At 35.4% G+C, this 15010-nt stretch overlaps 1 protein-coding gene across 2 annotated transcripts; it reads right to left on the bottom strand.

The window, feature by feature from the left end:
- Nucleotides 1-593: 593 nt before the first annotated feature.
- LOC132313446 (NADH--cytochrome b5 reductase 1-like) lies at nt 594-13953 on the bottom strand. 2 transcript variants are annotated; one of them, XM_059812211.1, is made up of 11 exons: nt 13416-13953; nt 12447-12796; nt 11659-12205; nt 8841-8982; nt 8553-8643; nt 8340-8417; nt 6879-6959; nt 6698-6787; nt 1704-1769; nt 974-1060; nt 594-860 (listed from the first exon to the last, which is right to left on the bottom strand). In XM_059812211.1, the coding sequence occupies exons 1-11, from the start codon at nt 13942-13944 to the stop codon at nt 768-770; spliced, it is 2154 nt and encodes a 717-aa protein (XP_059668194.1). In that variant the 5' UTR covers nt 13945-13953; the 3' UTR covers nt 594-767. The 2 variants fall into 2 exon arrangements, with proteins under 2 accessions (XP_059668194.1, XP_059668195.1); XM_059812212.1 differs by lacking the exons at nt 11659-12205; nt 12447-12796; nt 13416-13953 and adding an exon at nt 9225-9537.
- Between the last annotated feature and the right edge of the window lie 1057 nt (nt 13954-15010).

Here is a 15010-nt window from a genome sequence, read left to right as displayed (position 1 = left end):
CCTTGTGGATATCTTCTAGTTAAACAACCAACAAAACTGGTTAACAAGTTGAAAGGGTTTTTCGGAAATTGGTATCCATACTATTTCTCCTAGAATGACTTCAGAAGCAAGGATTTAGGTTTTGGATGAGAAGGGGTTTTTTTGTTTTCTGTGGCAATCTTGTCTGATTTCTCTGTTCAAATTCTGCTGTTGTTTTTAGACTGCTCTGGTATCAGCTTTAGTTTTCTTTACACTAAAAATGTCACTGAAGTTAAATGTAAATTTTATTACATTGCTAGTTTATACATCATCGTTTTAAATTTTGAAGACATTGGCCTGTTGCTCTATAGTTCCACTTAAGAAACATACATACATCTTCAAAGGATTCGAATCCATATTGTGAGTTTTAATAATGGATACTAATATTGGTTGCATAGTGATTAATAAATGTCCAATGGGGAGGCAACCTAGTTGGCTGTTTTGGTTGGCAAGTAGGAATGTCTCAAACATATTTTCATGAATGCTTCAATTTAGCCCTCTAGACATGAGACATTCATGGATGCTTCATAAGTGCAGAACAGACACACATCAATACAGATATGGGGAATTGTAACTTAGAGAGAGAATCCCTTATTGAAGCTGAATCCAGAAAAGTTTATTGTTGCCCGATTGTGTTACCTATCCATTAAACGCACAGAAATACAACATACAGAACATAGATGCTTTTGCTCAAAACAATGGAAGGGCTAAATATGTCGAGTGAAGGCTAAGAACCCCCCACACAAGGATCAGAACTGGAACTGCATGTGTGGCGCATATTCAAGAGCCTCAAGGTGAGAAGCCATCGCCTTGTTCATTGGTGGTGGACCGCACCTCAAAATCTGCAGGTTCCAATATAAGAATTAGACCTTATCTCTTTCTTCCATCACTCGGAAAATTTAAAAGGAACATAATGCATGCGAATATAATCAAATCTGAAGAGTTCAAAATATACCTGAATGTCAGGAGATGGTGCAGGGCAGTGGGTTTGGATCATCTCCTTGGATACAAAGCCAACACCACCATTCCATACTTCAGGAGGCTGCAAAAGTAATCGAGCAGGAGAGTGGTTCAAAAGACAACACCAAAATAGTCGTACCTATATACTATGTACAAGTTCTCTCTATAGTGATACATTAGAGTGGGTCCACCTAGCATGAGGTACACACTCCTCTTTTATGCAAGTCATCTAACAAGCTAATCCGATCATCAGAATAAGGCACAATTACTTGATATGCTAACTGCAAACTTGGAATGAATATCAATTGAAAATGTTTTCAAGCAGTTAGCTGATCTGTAATACACAGTTCAAGCAACAGAATGTCACAATACGCCAATTTTTTTGTTGACAGAACCGGACATGGGAGCCTTAACAAGACTTCAAAAGTTACAATGATTAGCATCTCAAATGACATCCAGGAGCACCTGGTATTTGCCCATTTTTATGTCACACGCTAGTGTCTTAGTTAAATCCAATCATGTATATCCTTGTAATGTAATTGTAAATGTTGAGAATGAAAAAAGGACTTCTTTTTTTTTTTTTTGTTGGTAAGCCAAAACAGTTTTTTAGAGACTGGTGCAATGTTTACATAAATATAACAAATTTAGTAGCAAGAGAAAAAGTGGTAAAAGACGGAAAATAAAAATAAAAATACAAGATGTACTACATAAGAAAAGCAACTGACCTGATTCAGTACGTAGTAAATCTTGAAGCGATCAGGGTAGTTTGTAGCAAGACCGTCCAATTCTTCCTGCAGATTTCCAATATGAATTAATTCATTGCATTTCAAAGAGAGATCCAACATTTTTTAAAAAAAATAAAGAAGCAATAAATTGCTTATGAAAAAGGGGGGAAAAAAACAATAAATTTAGACCAGACCAAAATCAGCCTATCATCTCAAATTATTTCTGAAATATGAGCCAATTATCCTACATTACCATTTGTGATGCACTAGTACGAGTCACTAACCCGGGTCACCATTTGTAATGCACAAGTAAGAGCAACCAATCATACTCGCCATTTGTAATGCAATCCATATGAATTACTGCATGCATGTTTTCATGTCACGCCCCTTCCCAGATCCCACAAGATTAGGACATGACCCTGACTTAGAGGCCATAATAATCCCAAACCTCCTGTATTAGAAGGTCCGGGATCACCCATTACATCATAAATACAACATCCATAATAAATACAATTCACAAATCATAACTTTGTCATCAACTTTACCTCAAATATATTATTACAAAGTAAATCAGCTCAATTAACTAGGGGTGCACAAGGTTCGGTTCGGTACGGTTCCTGCCGGAACCAGTCTGAACAGTTCCTAAAAAATGGAACCGAAACCGGAACCGTGAGCAGTGGAACCGAACCGTGAAAAGGGTTCAGTTCCGGTTCGATTCCATGGAACCGTTGACCAAACTGAGACCGGAAAGAGAGGCTGAGATTGAGACTGAGAGGAGAGGAGAGGAGAGGCGAAGATCTGAGTAGAGGTGATTGAATCAAAGGCTGAGAGGAGAGGCTGAGACAGAGACCGATCTGAGTAGAAGTGATTGAATCAGAAAAAGTCGTCGATTTCCGAGCACCGCCTCCATCTTTGATCGGCTCCAGTTGCCGATCATCGGTCACAAACGCAGACGTTCTCACCAATTCTCTCGAACACTCTCTCCAGTCTCCACGTTCCGAACCTCATTTTACCGGATCGAGTCTTCCCTCGCCAAAAATCGACAGAAAAGCCTCCTAAAATTGACTTAATTAAATCAAAGGCTGAGAGGAGAGGCTGAGACAGAGACCGATCTGACCAATCCGACCGGTGATCTGCGAAGATAGAGACCAGTGAGAGGAGAGGAGAGGAGAGGAGGGGAGGCAGAGCCACCGAGTGTGTTTTGAGAGGTTAGTTCACTGAACCTAAAGCTTAGGTTTAGGTTTTGAGAGTTTTGTGACTTTTGATTTTTAAGACTTTTATCCAATCTGAATTATGAAATGTCGAATTGAATATGTGGATGTGGTCACTTTGAAAGTTATAGGCTAGACATGGCCCAGTCGCCCATAGACCACGGCCTACATCCCACAAATATAATTATATAATATATATATATATATATATATATATATATATATATGTATTACGGTTCGGTTCGGTTCGGTTCCGGAACTGAACCGTAAGATCGGAACCGGAACCGAACCGAATCTAAACGGTTCCTCGTTTTAGGAATTGGAACCGTGAGAACCGAAAATTCGGTTCCGGTTCCGGTTCCAAGGTTCTTTTGTGCACCCCTACAATTAACAACTACGATCACTCATCTCTTTGGGTTGTAAGACCTACTGACATCAATACCAAATTACATAAGATCCCCTCATCTTCGTCAATGAGGGTTTTATACAAGAATGAACACTTAAGAGCTTATGGGAAACAAGATGCGCACTCATGAGTTGCGCGTGTTTCAACATCACATTTGGAGAAGGGGAAAAGAGAAATAGAATTAGGAATTTTTGAAAATTAGGGCTACAAAAGTATGTTTCTTGTTACTTTTGTTAATGTTCAGATTTTAGGGTTATTTTAGTATTTTTCATATTTTAGGGTTCATTAGGGTTTGCTTAACGTTTAGCCTATATAAAGGCTCCTTTGTAAACATAGGTTTTCAGCTTTGGATTATTTGAATTATTATCGTGAGTTTGCGAACTCTCTCTGCATCTCTTTCTCCCACTTTGTTCTTGCTATTCTCAGTCTCTCTCTTTCAATCTATCTTCTCACCTTTTTTGTCTGTCTTCTCACCCTCTTCTTCTAGCCTCATCTTATCTTCTAATTCTCATCCCCTGCTTTCTTTCATGTGCTAAATCAATGTTACAACAAGCCTATTTGTCCTGTATCAGGAGCTGTACACAAGATGGCACCTATTTCTCTCTCTCTCTCTATATAAGATGGCTCCTACTTTTCTTCCAAAAAATAAATAAGATCACATCAATGCCATCCATTCCCATGTTATCACATACACACAGCATATTCACATCTGTAGAATATGTAAAGAGGGGGTAACGAGCACGAATGCTCACTGGGAAACAGGATCTGGTTGTCGAATATGAACACGTTGGACCTTAAAACATGCACATCGAGTAGCATACACTATATTACCTCGGTAGATTTTAACACACAACTTAAATTGAAGAGGGAGGGGGGGTTCCTACCTTCAAAGGATTGGAGTCCTTCCACTACTCCTATATCTATGGTGACCGGTGTAGTTGGTCAATTCTATTCTCGCTCGGACTGTCCGCGAGTTCCAACATAGTCTTGTTTCTATTTACTCTCATTTTTCTTTTCTTTCTTTCTCTTCCATCAATAAAGTCTTCTGGGAATTTTGTCCAAGATAAAGTATTGACATATAAACTTCTATTCAAAATCTGATCCAATTTATCGTAATCGATTAGTTAACACTTAACATGTTGGTTAACCGTATTCTAGAACATGGAAAAAATATTGTTTATCAAATTCTCTATCGAGCCATGAAAAGATTCAACAAAAGACGGAAACAAATCCACTAGCAATATGTGGGGTAACTCCCAATATATAGCCGTAAAAGCAAGAAGTGTAGGTGGATCGGCTCTATTTTCAAAGGGTGTTGGGCTACACACAAGACATCAGCAAGTACTTGGTTCCATAAAGAAATGTTATGTGAAAATCCTTTAGTTTCACAAAAATGTTTATGGCATCCAGAGAATGGGGTGGAAAGATGAAATGTTTCAAAGATTGTTGGAAGCAATAAAATATGTTGATCAATTATCAAAGAATCATTAGAGTTGCAAGTAATCTAGGAAGCACGGACACTCCAAAATGGGCGAAGAATCCGTGTCCGACACGTGTCGGACACGAACACGCATCGGACACGCCCCGACACGTGTCGGACACGCCAAAAAACGTGTCTGGAATTTTTTTATTTTTTTTAATTTTCGGACACGGCTCAGACAGCTCGGACACGGCTCGGACACACTTTTCTGGAATTTTTTTTTTTTAAAAAATTTTTAATGCTGATATGTTCTATTTTTTGTTTTGTACTATCCTAAAGATGCTGATATATATATATACTAACCTAAAGATGCCACAATTCGCCGTGTCCGTGTCCTAAAGATGCTGATATATATATATACTAACATATCAGTGATATATATATATATATTCCAACCTAAACATATCAGTGTTTTTTTTTTTAAAATTATTAATGCTGATATATATATATATATATATATATATACTATTCGTCGTGTCCGTGTCCTAATTTTTTTGGATTTGCCGTGTCGCCGTGTCCGTGTCGTGTCGTATCCGTGTCCGTGCTTCTTAGCAAGTAATCAAACTGAAAGATGCTCTTTAAGCTATTACGTATCAAATATCCCTAGTCTTTAGTGAATGAGAGGTAGGCTCCCAGACTATGGTGCAGGAGTGAGAGTGGCAATTATGGAAAATACCATAGGATCCAAAGTGCCTATATGTTATATATATGCATATCTATGAGAGATTGATTTGCCACATCAATGTAATTAATCTAAAGTACAACAGTAACAAAGGTCATATTACAGCATATTAATGCACGTTCGAGCCTCCATAGTAACAGAACCTTAAAAATTCATGAAATTCTTGGTAGATTTGATAGATAGGCAACTCAATTTGTGGTCAAATCCATGCTTCAAAAGTCAAACCTGCAGATTATATAGGATTTCATTCCCATACTTTTATCCACGGATTTAACAGACATCTAGTGCCAATTGTCATCACTTAAGTGTCACTATTGAGACTAGAGCAATCAAAATTCCGATTTTGGGCCAGCGGTTTACAGAATCTTCATTCAAAGGAAAAATAATTCTCCAAGCAACCATGTCCTTTCAAGGAGAATGCGCAATGGCATTTTATGTAACCTACCTTTAGTGATAATTTCTCGAGACATGTTTCTCGAGACATGTCTTGATCTTCCCCTTCTTCCAACATTACCCTTCTTAATAAGGATCATGTTAATATTGTGATAGAGAGTTGTGATTCAAATTCTATTGTTTTCAAAGGAGGAGGAGCTTGAAAAGCCCAAGAGTTTGCAAAAACTGAAAACAATTCTGATTCCTTGATGAAGTCTTGTTTTGAGAAGAACGTGGCATCTTTGTCCAAACTTCAAAGAAAAACTTTTAAATGACAAGAAGCCCAAAAGGTCTTTTCAAAATCTGAAGAATAAAATGCAATAAAAATTTAGATTAGGGCAAAATGCAGACAACCCCTCCCTCACTTCTCTTGAACTATCAATTTTTTGCAAATACTCCCCATGCTTCTCTTGAACTATCATTTTTTTGCAAACACCCCCCTGACATGAGATAAATAAATAAATAAAAATAAAAATAAAAATCTTCTCAAATTTGCAAATAGAAAACGCGTAGCCAAAAAAACTAAGCGCCACGTGCTAACTGCATTGTAATTCCCATCTTCAATGAGCAGAGATGGCTTCAACTCCCGAAACAAGTGAAATATCTTCCATTCTACTTGGGTGATAAATCATATTTGACAAGGTTTAAATATTTGGCTTCTCCAATTTTACTTATCAAAAAAAAAAAAATGGCTTCTTCAATAAAGTGAGAACTCCCCAAATATAATAACAGTGAAATAGAATATATCAGAAAAAAAAAAAAAGAGAGATTATAAAAAGATACCTTTAGAAGAATGTCCTCAAATGTCACATTAGCATAAATGAGATGCACCTTTGTTTTGTCTTTGGGGTTTTCTAATATAGCTCTTGCAACCTAAAATGAAAAAGAACAAAACAATTGGAAATATAATGACATCAAGATCTCATGAAAGACAAAATATAAATACCGATTCCCAGATACACACCTGGAACATCGGAGTAATGCCAGAACCTCCAGCAAGCATTCCAAATGCTCTCACTTGGCCAGGTTGATACTTGAAGCGGCCCTGGTACAATAAAGCTGACGAGGTAAGAGCACTTTCACAGCAGTTATAACTTCACATCTTTTAAGTCCTGTTAGAGCTTCTTATCAATTAAGTGGCAAAGGCTCAGATTGCTAAGCTTGACAATGTGGGTTCGAGTCCCAAAGGCAGCCAATTTGTTCAAATGATGTTAAAAGTTAGTCTGTACCTAATTTTGCACTCCCAAAACCTCCAAATTTGGAGAACAAAAACTGGGTAAATGACCTTTTATCAATGTGGCATATATTACAAGGAGAATAATCCAATTCCATTACTATGAGAGAACCATTAACTTTACGGCCCACATGACTACATAAAGGTTTATTTAGGGATTTAATGTGTGGCACAAGCAACAATTTATTTCTAACGGTATTATTACAAAATGTTATTGGATAGCTTGCTTGAAATAAAGACAATAGTTCAAAATTGTTATCTTCAATTCCTTAAAATCAGGTTCTTTGATGTTATCAACTGAACTACAGTGAGCAAAGTTTAGCATTTGTGATTTTATCACTCAATGCAGCTTTGCTACTAACGTCCAGAGGAGCTGCTTTTTCGCAATAATATTAATGCATGTGTTATTTCATGAATATTGCCAACTCTTCATCAGTTCGCATAGGCCAAAAAAGAATAGCATTACCTTATACATATTGCAGTTTAAATACCTAGTAGTTCTAAGCACCACACAAATCATATGAAGAAAAGAAACAAGTACAGAATCATAACTTTCAAAGTTTTAAAGTGAATATTCAAACCATGTCCACTTCTGTTCATTTTGAAATCATGCTAAAAATGCAGAGTCCAAGGGAAAAATGCTGCTTCAATTAATGAAAATTTTGATGGTTAAAGAGATGCTATGGTAAAGTGAACAAGCAATTATAGGAGGGGCAGAAACAAGAGTCAGTAATTGCTTTGCACAATCAAAAGGGAAGAATCTGTCTGTATTTAGTTTTTTTTTTCCCCATAATACAATATATACTTTGAAACTCATTCATCAAATAATTAAGAAGGATTTCTAACTAAAAAAATAAGCTAGATTTCGTAAATACATGAAATCCTTTCTATATATCCAACAGATATTACATCACATAACTAAGACAGTAGTGATAAAGCTTTAAAACAAGTGAAATCCTTTAGTGGTATAATCACATGTTACAGTATCTATGGGTTTGAAGGATCTGGTACAAACTCTATTCAGCTTTATCGTGTCAATAGAGACAAATTTTCAAGTGATTTTGGTAAAATAAGCGAAAATGGCATAGCATCTTTGCCTTTTAGAGGAACTCACTCACCTTCTAGTAACAAGTATGCATTCCCAAACAATATAAAGAATTTAATTGACCATGTAAAGAAGAGAAAACACACCTTGGGCCCCTTCACTGCCAGATGATCACCTACACGCATTTCTCGGAAATGGTGTGACATCCTTCCTTGCGGGTACATCTACTTATGAGGCAAAATCAATACCACAGACCCCATTCGAATCAGACAAAGATTGAAGTATCTAATTCAATCAAAACATAAATAAAACCAATAATTCCAGGTCCAAGAAGAATTGAAGATTTTGGATAAATATACCTTTATAACTAATTCGAAGTATCCAACATCGGAGTCCAAAGTAGTTGGGGTGTATGGTTTAATGACATCTTCACCTAGGTTATCCTTACCCCTGAATATAAATTGATAATATTAAAATGGCAAAAACAAGAGAACAAGGATAGACCCAATCCTGGATGATCAAGAAATTCCAAGCATGCGGCCAGAATAAAGAATATTTTTATCTACATATAAATATACAGAGTTATTTACACACACAATAACATAGATCAAGAACCATTTGCCTTGGGTTAACTCAATCAACTGTACCTGCAACTTATATGTTGTCCAATAGGAAGACCCAAAACTGAAGTGGGTGTAGGTAGTTCAAATCTGAATTTCGCGACATTATGGCTAAGCTGCGTGCGCTTCACAAGCTTGAAATCCTTGAAGTTCTCTGGATCTAAGCATGCTATTAAGCACAACAACTGTTTAACTCAGTTTGCAGAACACTACAACTAACAAATTGGCAAAATATAAAACATATAAATGGGCAAGTTTGGATCCCAAAAATACAATTTTATTAAGAAAACAAAAAATTGACTAACAATTATATTTATGAATATGATCAAATACCACCATGAATAAAAATACTTGATATTCAGTAGAGAAGAAATTAAAACACACACAGACGAATATGAGAGAGAGTGAGACCTTTGGGTTTCTTGGAGGAAAAGAAGTAGGCAGCAGCAGCAATAACGGCAACAAGAGCAACAGCTACACCCAGATATTGGATTTCAGTTGTTTCTAAGAAATCCATTGATCTCTTTCTCAAATGTGAGAAATTTCAGGGGATTCTAGAAACAAGTAAAAAATTGGATATGAAGAATTGGGTTTTATTAGAGAGAATGGGTTTGTGTGTCAACTACCCGCATAGCTTTGAATGTTGAAATGGGAAAATCTGTCAAAAAAGGGCATCTCCGTGGGGTATAAAATATAGGCGTTAAATAAGAGTGGGTAGGTGAAGGTAGCACACAGACATGGTCTCACCAATCCTCAATTAGGTGCGCGGTATAACACAAACACACACACCAAATAATAACGACAACTTCGATTAGGACTAATTCTAGTATCTTTATCATCCTCTTTTTCTTTTCTTCTTTTCTTTAGTTATTTTTATTTTTATTTTTATTTTTATTTATTTATTATTATTATGACCGGTTGGTGGCATCGTTGTGCACGAGCTGGTATAAATTAAGGTAAGTTTTTTGGTTTTTTATACAAATAATAATGAATAAATAAATAAAGGTATATTAACATTTTTTTTTTTTTTTTTTTTTGAGAAGTATACATTATTTTTTATTTTTGAACAAGTTGTTCTAGGAGCGAAACAATTTTGAATAAGCCTCGATCAAAAAATAAGTGTTCTTTTTTAGAATTTAATTTTTTTGGAGAATAATTTTTATTATTTTTTATTATATAAGTAATGAATAAATTATTAAATTTATCTTTACTGTATGTAATGTTTAATTTTTATAGGTTTAATACAAAAAGATTAAATTAATAATATTATAAAAAATAGTATATTTATTTTTCAAATGAGAGACTATATTTAGGAACAAATAAAAATATATATATGCTACTATATATAGACTGGTATTATATTGGGATGGAGGGAAACACTTTGGTATGAAATGGAGTTAACCTTTCACCCTAGTTTGTACCAATTATACCAGGACTAAATGAAAATAATTACATATGAGAAAAGTCAAAGTTGGTGGATTTGACTTCAAAATCTTCGCTCCATTATTAGGTTCATTTACTACTAACTTCAATGCCAACCCAAAAAAAAAAAAAAACAGTATAATTGCACTCTGAGAATAAAGAGTCATATATCTGTTAAATATTAAATATTAAATATTAAGGCTATTTTCGGTGGCCATGCAATTAGAATTTTAAAATTAGATTTGTTGAAATTAAAAAAAAAAAAGTAATTCATAAAATTAAATTAAATTTTTTATTAATTTTATCAATTTCAAGTCAAAAACTTCAACTCTATACAGGGGAACATAGGCTAAAAGTAATAAAAAATCATTTCAAGGCCTATGAATTTATTGACCTACCATAATTGCGACAGCACATTAGGATTGACCTTTGCACAATGGCGTTTGGCCATCATCTATTCTATTCTTATTACTTATTCATCCCACAAATTAGAAAAAAGTAAACTCATTTAAATATTGTTGCCCAATTGAGAGAGCATATGTTTGGCTCAATTCTCTTAAACTAGTTTTCTAGTATTGGATGATGGAAAACAATTTGACAAACCATCTGCTGAATAGAGAAATTGAATTAAGTAAATGCTTTTTTCTGTTATAAAATACAGTAGTAGTTCTTTAAAATTGTTTTCAAATGTTTTATTTCCACATAACATCCTTGTCTTTTGTTGCATATTCAGCTTTGCTTCTTTGGTGTTGCCGGGGCACCTTTTTTTCTTTTCTTTTCTTCCTTTTCTTTTTCTGCATTTTGTTATTGTACATGGAGGGAAACACCATTCTTGATACCTTTTACATTTTTTACTTTTTAATCCAATCTTCTCTTGTTTAATTGAGTGTTGCTTTTGGGACTTTTTTTTAATTTTTACTTTGGCTAAAAAGTCACTTATCTATTTTGCCTCTAACTAGACTTGAACTTTGCCCTCGCCCTCATACTTTAATACCACTTTGCTCTTAAGAATCAACAATGTATTCACACAGATAATAGCCTTTCCAATCTTCTCTTACTTGCTAGAATGAATAAAGAAAATTGTTTTCAAATAAATGAAACAAACAAGGCCCATAATTATTGAATCATTTCGGTTTTTTTTTTTTTTATTTTTTTTTATTTTAATATAAGTAGAAAAGCAGGGATGTCCATATGAGAAAAAAGGGGTAATAACAACAAAGTCAGATACATAGGCAGAAGCCGGCGCAGAATACTTTAGGAGAAAAGTTGATGAAAAGAATAATAAAGAAAAAAGCTATGAACCCAAAGTCATCTTTCTTCTTATTTTTCAAAATCAAAGATGTGAATGCTGTATACTAAAATTCAATCAAGTTTTCCATAAACTTCAAATTTCACGATCTACAAAAAAAACTTTATGTATTACCATTTTGCAAACATTCCTCTCCCATGGTAGTATCAGCAACGGAGGCCCATATGCGCTCTAAATCCCGAGTAAACTCCTCCTCTCTACCTAGGACTACAGAACTGTGGTCAGCATTTGGTATGATGTTAATGTCAGCATGTGGAACCTTCAACTTAATGTTGTTGCTGCACTCCAATGGGACTACCTGGTCTCTGCTGCCTTGAATTACATTCACGTTCAAACTCGAATTTTTCAAAGCTTCTAAGTATCCATCCATCAATTTTGCTCCCCCACATATCACATTATGCATGGTGTGCCAAGCTGAATGATGAGTGTGCCTTGTTAAGTCGACGATCATAAAGTTGAGACACCTTCTTCTTGTGAGTAGCCTCAAAATCCATTCCCATACCCTATGGTTCCGGCAAATAAGAAAGCACACACATCGGCCCAAGTGCTCATACCATGACATAAATGATGAACCGAACAATATCAATGGCCATAATTTCCTATCCGCAAGTCTATTGAGCGCGGTTAAGCTTGCACTGCCTTGAGAAGGAGGTAAGTATGGCTGCAAGTAATTAAAGAAGGAAAAAGATTAACAGATAAGCAATAAAAAGAAAAAGATATACCAACTATAAATATGAATTCGAAACTACAGGCAGAGGAATACTTTCCAACCCCCAGTGTCAAGCAAGTCAATGATTGAACGAAAAAAATAATTAGTTCAGAAATTAGCTCTAAAGAAACGGCATTGTAATGTTTATAGTATACATTAGTGATATTTATTGTCAACTTGATCATGAGCTCACCGGTGCAATCAGGGTGATTGATTTTACAGACTTTGAGTACTTGGCAGCCAATGCCAATGCAAGTATGCAACCCATGGAGTGTGCAACCAAATGGAAAGAATTCGACCGAAAAGGATCATGAACTGATTTCTCAATCGCGTCCAAGTGATCTTTCAACGTGTAGAAACAATCTCTTGGCTTTGGGCTTCCTCCAAATCCCAAGAGGTCTACTGCAAACAATCTGTAATTGCACTTTGCAAATTCAGACAAATTAGGGAACACTGTCTCTGTCCAAAATAAGGAAGATGAGAGGAAACCATGTATGAATATCACATTTTCAGTTGCCTTTTCCTTGCAATCCTCAAAGGGGGCTGTCAAACAAGAAATGCTAAAGACATTAGTAAATCCCTAAAATTACATCCATAGGCAACAACATTTTTTGTTATCAGGTATCAAAATTATGTGACGGACCAAAGGTCTAATCATTGTCAACCGAATTATTAATTTGAACAAGTAAAACACAAGTCCCCACCACCTCCACGGACCACAGTGAGAAGATATTGAAATGACAAGGTACACACAGGAGTTGCTAATAAATAGAGTCAACAATAGTTGGTTTGCAAAACCTAGGTTTGTAGTAAATGGACATGATAAGATTCAAATAAATTGAAAGTCTTAATTAGTACTGTCCCCACAGCGGACATAAATATTAAATGATGGCATTCCTCAAACTTGTGACATGTCACATTCCTAGTAAAGAGGTTGTTGATACTTATACCTATGGATTTTGAAAAACGTGAGTAAAACAAATAATATAAACCGGTGAATGTGTGCAAAACAAACCATATTTATGGTGCCAGCAATAGTTTATTCCGATTAAACAATGTGAATTCAAACTGAAAGCAGGAATCATAGAAAAAATAAAAATAAAAATTCTATAAAATTATAGATTAAAGTCAAGAATTCATAAATGGGTTGCTCGTGAAATACCATTTGATGGTTCTCTAAGAACAACATGGAGCTTCTGATCGCCATTGCTGACCCATGAAAGACAAGACATGCAACCACAGTCGGACCACCTATTCGTCTTCACCGTCCAACCTTGTATTTTCTTCGAACCTTGGCATTTTCTAGAGAATCCAAAGAAACCCATATCCCGGAAAAAGTTTTTCCTCTCATAAAGTGTTTCCGACAGTTCACTTTCTCTATCATCGTCATCACTCGCAGCTGTTCCGATTCCTCCCCTGTTTTGGCAGTAACATGGAGAGGCGGTTTCTTCAAAGAATTCATCCACGAATTTGAAGAATGCGCAGAAAATAACATCAAGAAGGTCGAGAAATAAGAAGACAATTGAACTGGCAGCCGAGATGAGGATTTCAATCACTCTTCTCGGCCATTTTCCGGAGAAAATTGCCGAAAGGACGTACATTTCCGGCAAGGGAAATGTGTGTGTGTGTGTGTGTGAGAGAGAGAGAGAGAGTGGATATGCTGATGCAAAATGCGAAGGTGATTGTGCCATGTGCGAAATGAGAGATGTTATAGACATGGGGATAGGGCCATTTTGAACGACGAATAAGTGTCTTACGTGCACCAAATGTGGACTAGTATTAGGTTTATTATTATTATTTTTGAAAAAATAATCTGCCCTAACAAAAATGATATGAGTGGACCACCCTCTTTGTGGGTCGGCAGATGTTGGTTCGGGAAATGATCATCAAAGTGATGACCGCTGCAAAGATGCTCGGTTGCAATGTCGCTCTTTGGATCGGTTAGAAGGTCACATAATATATGTACATTCAAATAGATTATTTAGAATAAACTCATAACTTTTCTTTACATTTTCATTGACTAGTCATAAAAATATTGAGAGATAGTGTGGACGTTTTAATTCATTCTTAAAATATGTATATATATGAAATTAGAGTTTTTTTTTCATTCTTTAATTAGACCAAATCTCGAGTTAAAAAGAATTTAACTATTTCGAACTTTATGCTTTGTTTAGTGTGAAGGAGAAAAGAAAAGTGTAGAAAAAGAAGTAAGAATTGAAAGAAACGGACCTCTTCTATTTGGTAGATAAAGAGGAAAAAAAAAAAAGACAACCCTATTATAAAAGTTTTCCTAACACATAAAATAAGATATTAACTCATTCTCTCTCTTTTTTTCATCCAACAAAGACAAAAAGATAAAAATGTACACAATTATGTCTCATTCATCTCTTCTTTTTGTCTTCTCATTTAAATTTCTCTCACCAAATAAATAATAATGATATTAACAATAACAATAACCACGTATTAGTTTAGCATTTTCAGCCACAAGATAATAAAAAATTCAAATAAAAAACGCTTTGAGCCCTTTCAACAATAAGTAAAGACGTATAACTACTACAGCCACAAGCTTCACTAAATTTGGCAAGCACACAGCCGCGAGGCCGAGATCATGTACAGACAAAGCCAGGTCCAAACACTTCTATACCGACCTGGATTCAAATCATTCACAACCCTAATTTTTATAAAATTAATGTTAACAATTAAAAGGAACACTCCCAATACTTGGTTGGTTTAAAAAACATTTGCAGCCACACACAT

The sequence above is a fragment of the Cornus florida genome, unplaced genomic scaffold (assembly GCF_030987335.1).
Source record: "Cornus florida cultivar Cherokee Brave unplaced genomic scaffold, ASM3098733v1 CherokeeBrave_3.0.0_Hap2_Chr06, whole genome shotgun sequence".
Classification (NCBI taxonomy): domain Eukaryota; kingdom Viridiplantae; phylum Streptophyta; class Magnoliopsida; order Cornales; family Cornaceae; genus Cornus; species Cornus florida.
The sequence above is the reverse complement of the archived record's forward strand: the minus strand, read 5'-3'. Positions and strand labels throughout refer to the sequence as shown.

Coding starts and splice junctions, on each gene's coding strand:
- LOC132313446 (XM_059812211.1), bottom strand. CDS start 13,944: ATGGCACAATCACCTTCGCATTTTGCATCAGCATATCCACTCTCTCTC. Junction 12,797..13,415: donor TCTTAGAGAACCATCAAATG/GTATTTCACGAG, acceptor CTTGTTTGACAG/CCCCCTTTGAGGATTGCAAG. Junction 8,983..11,658: donor AGAGGAATGTTTGCAAAATG/GTAATACATAAA, acceptor TGTGCTTAATAG/CATGCTTAGATCCAGAGAAC.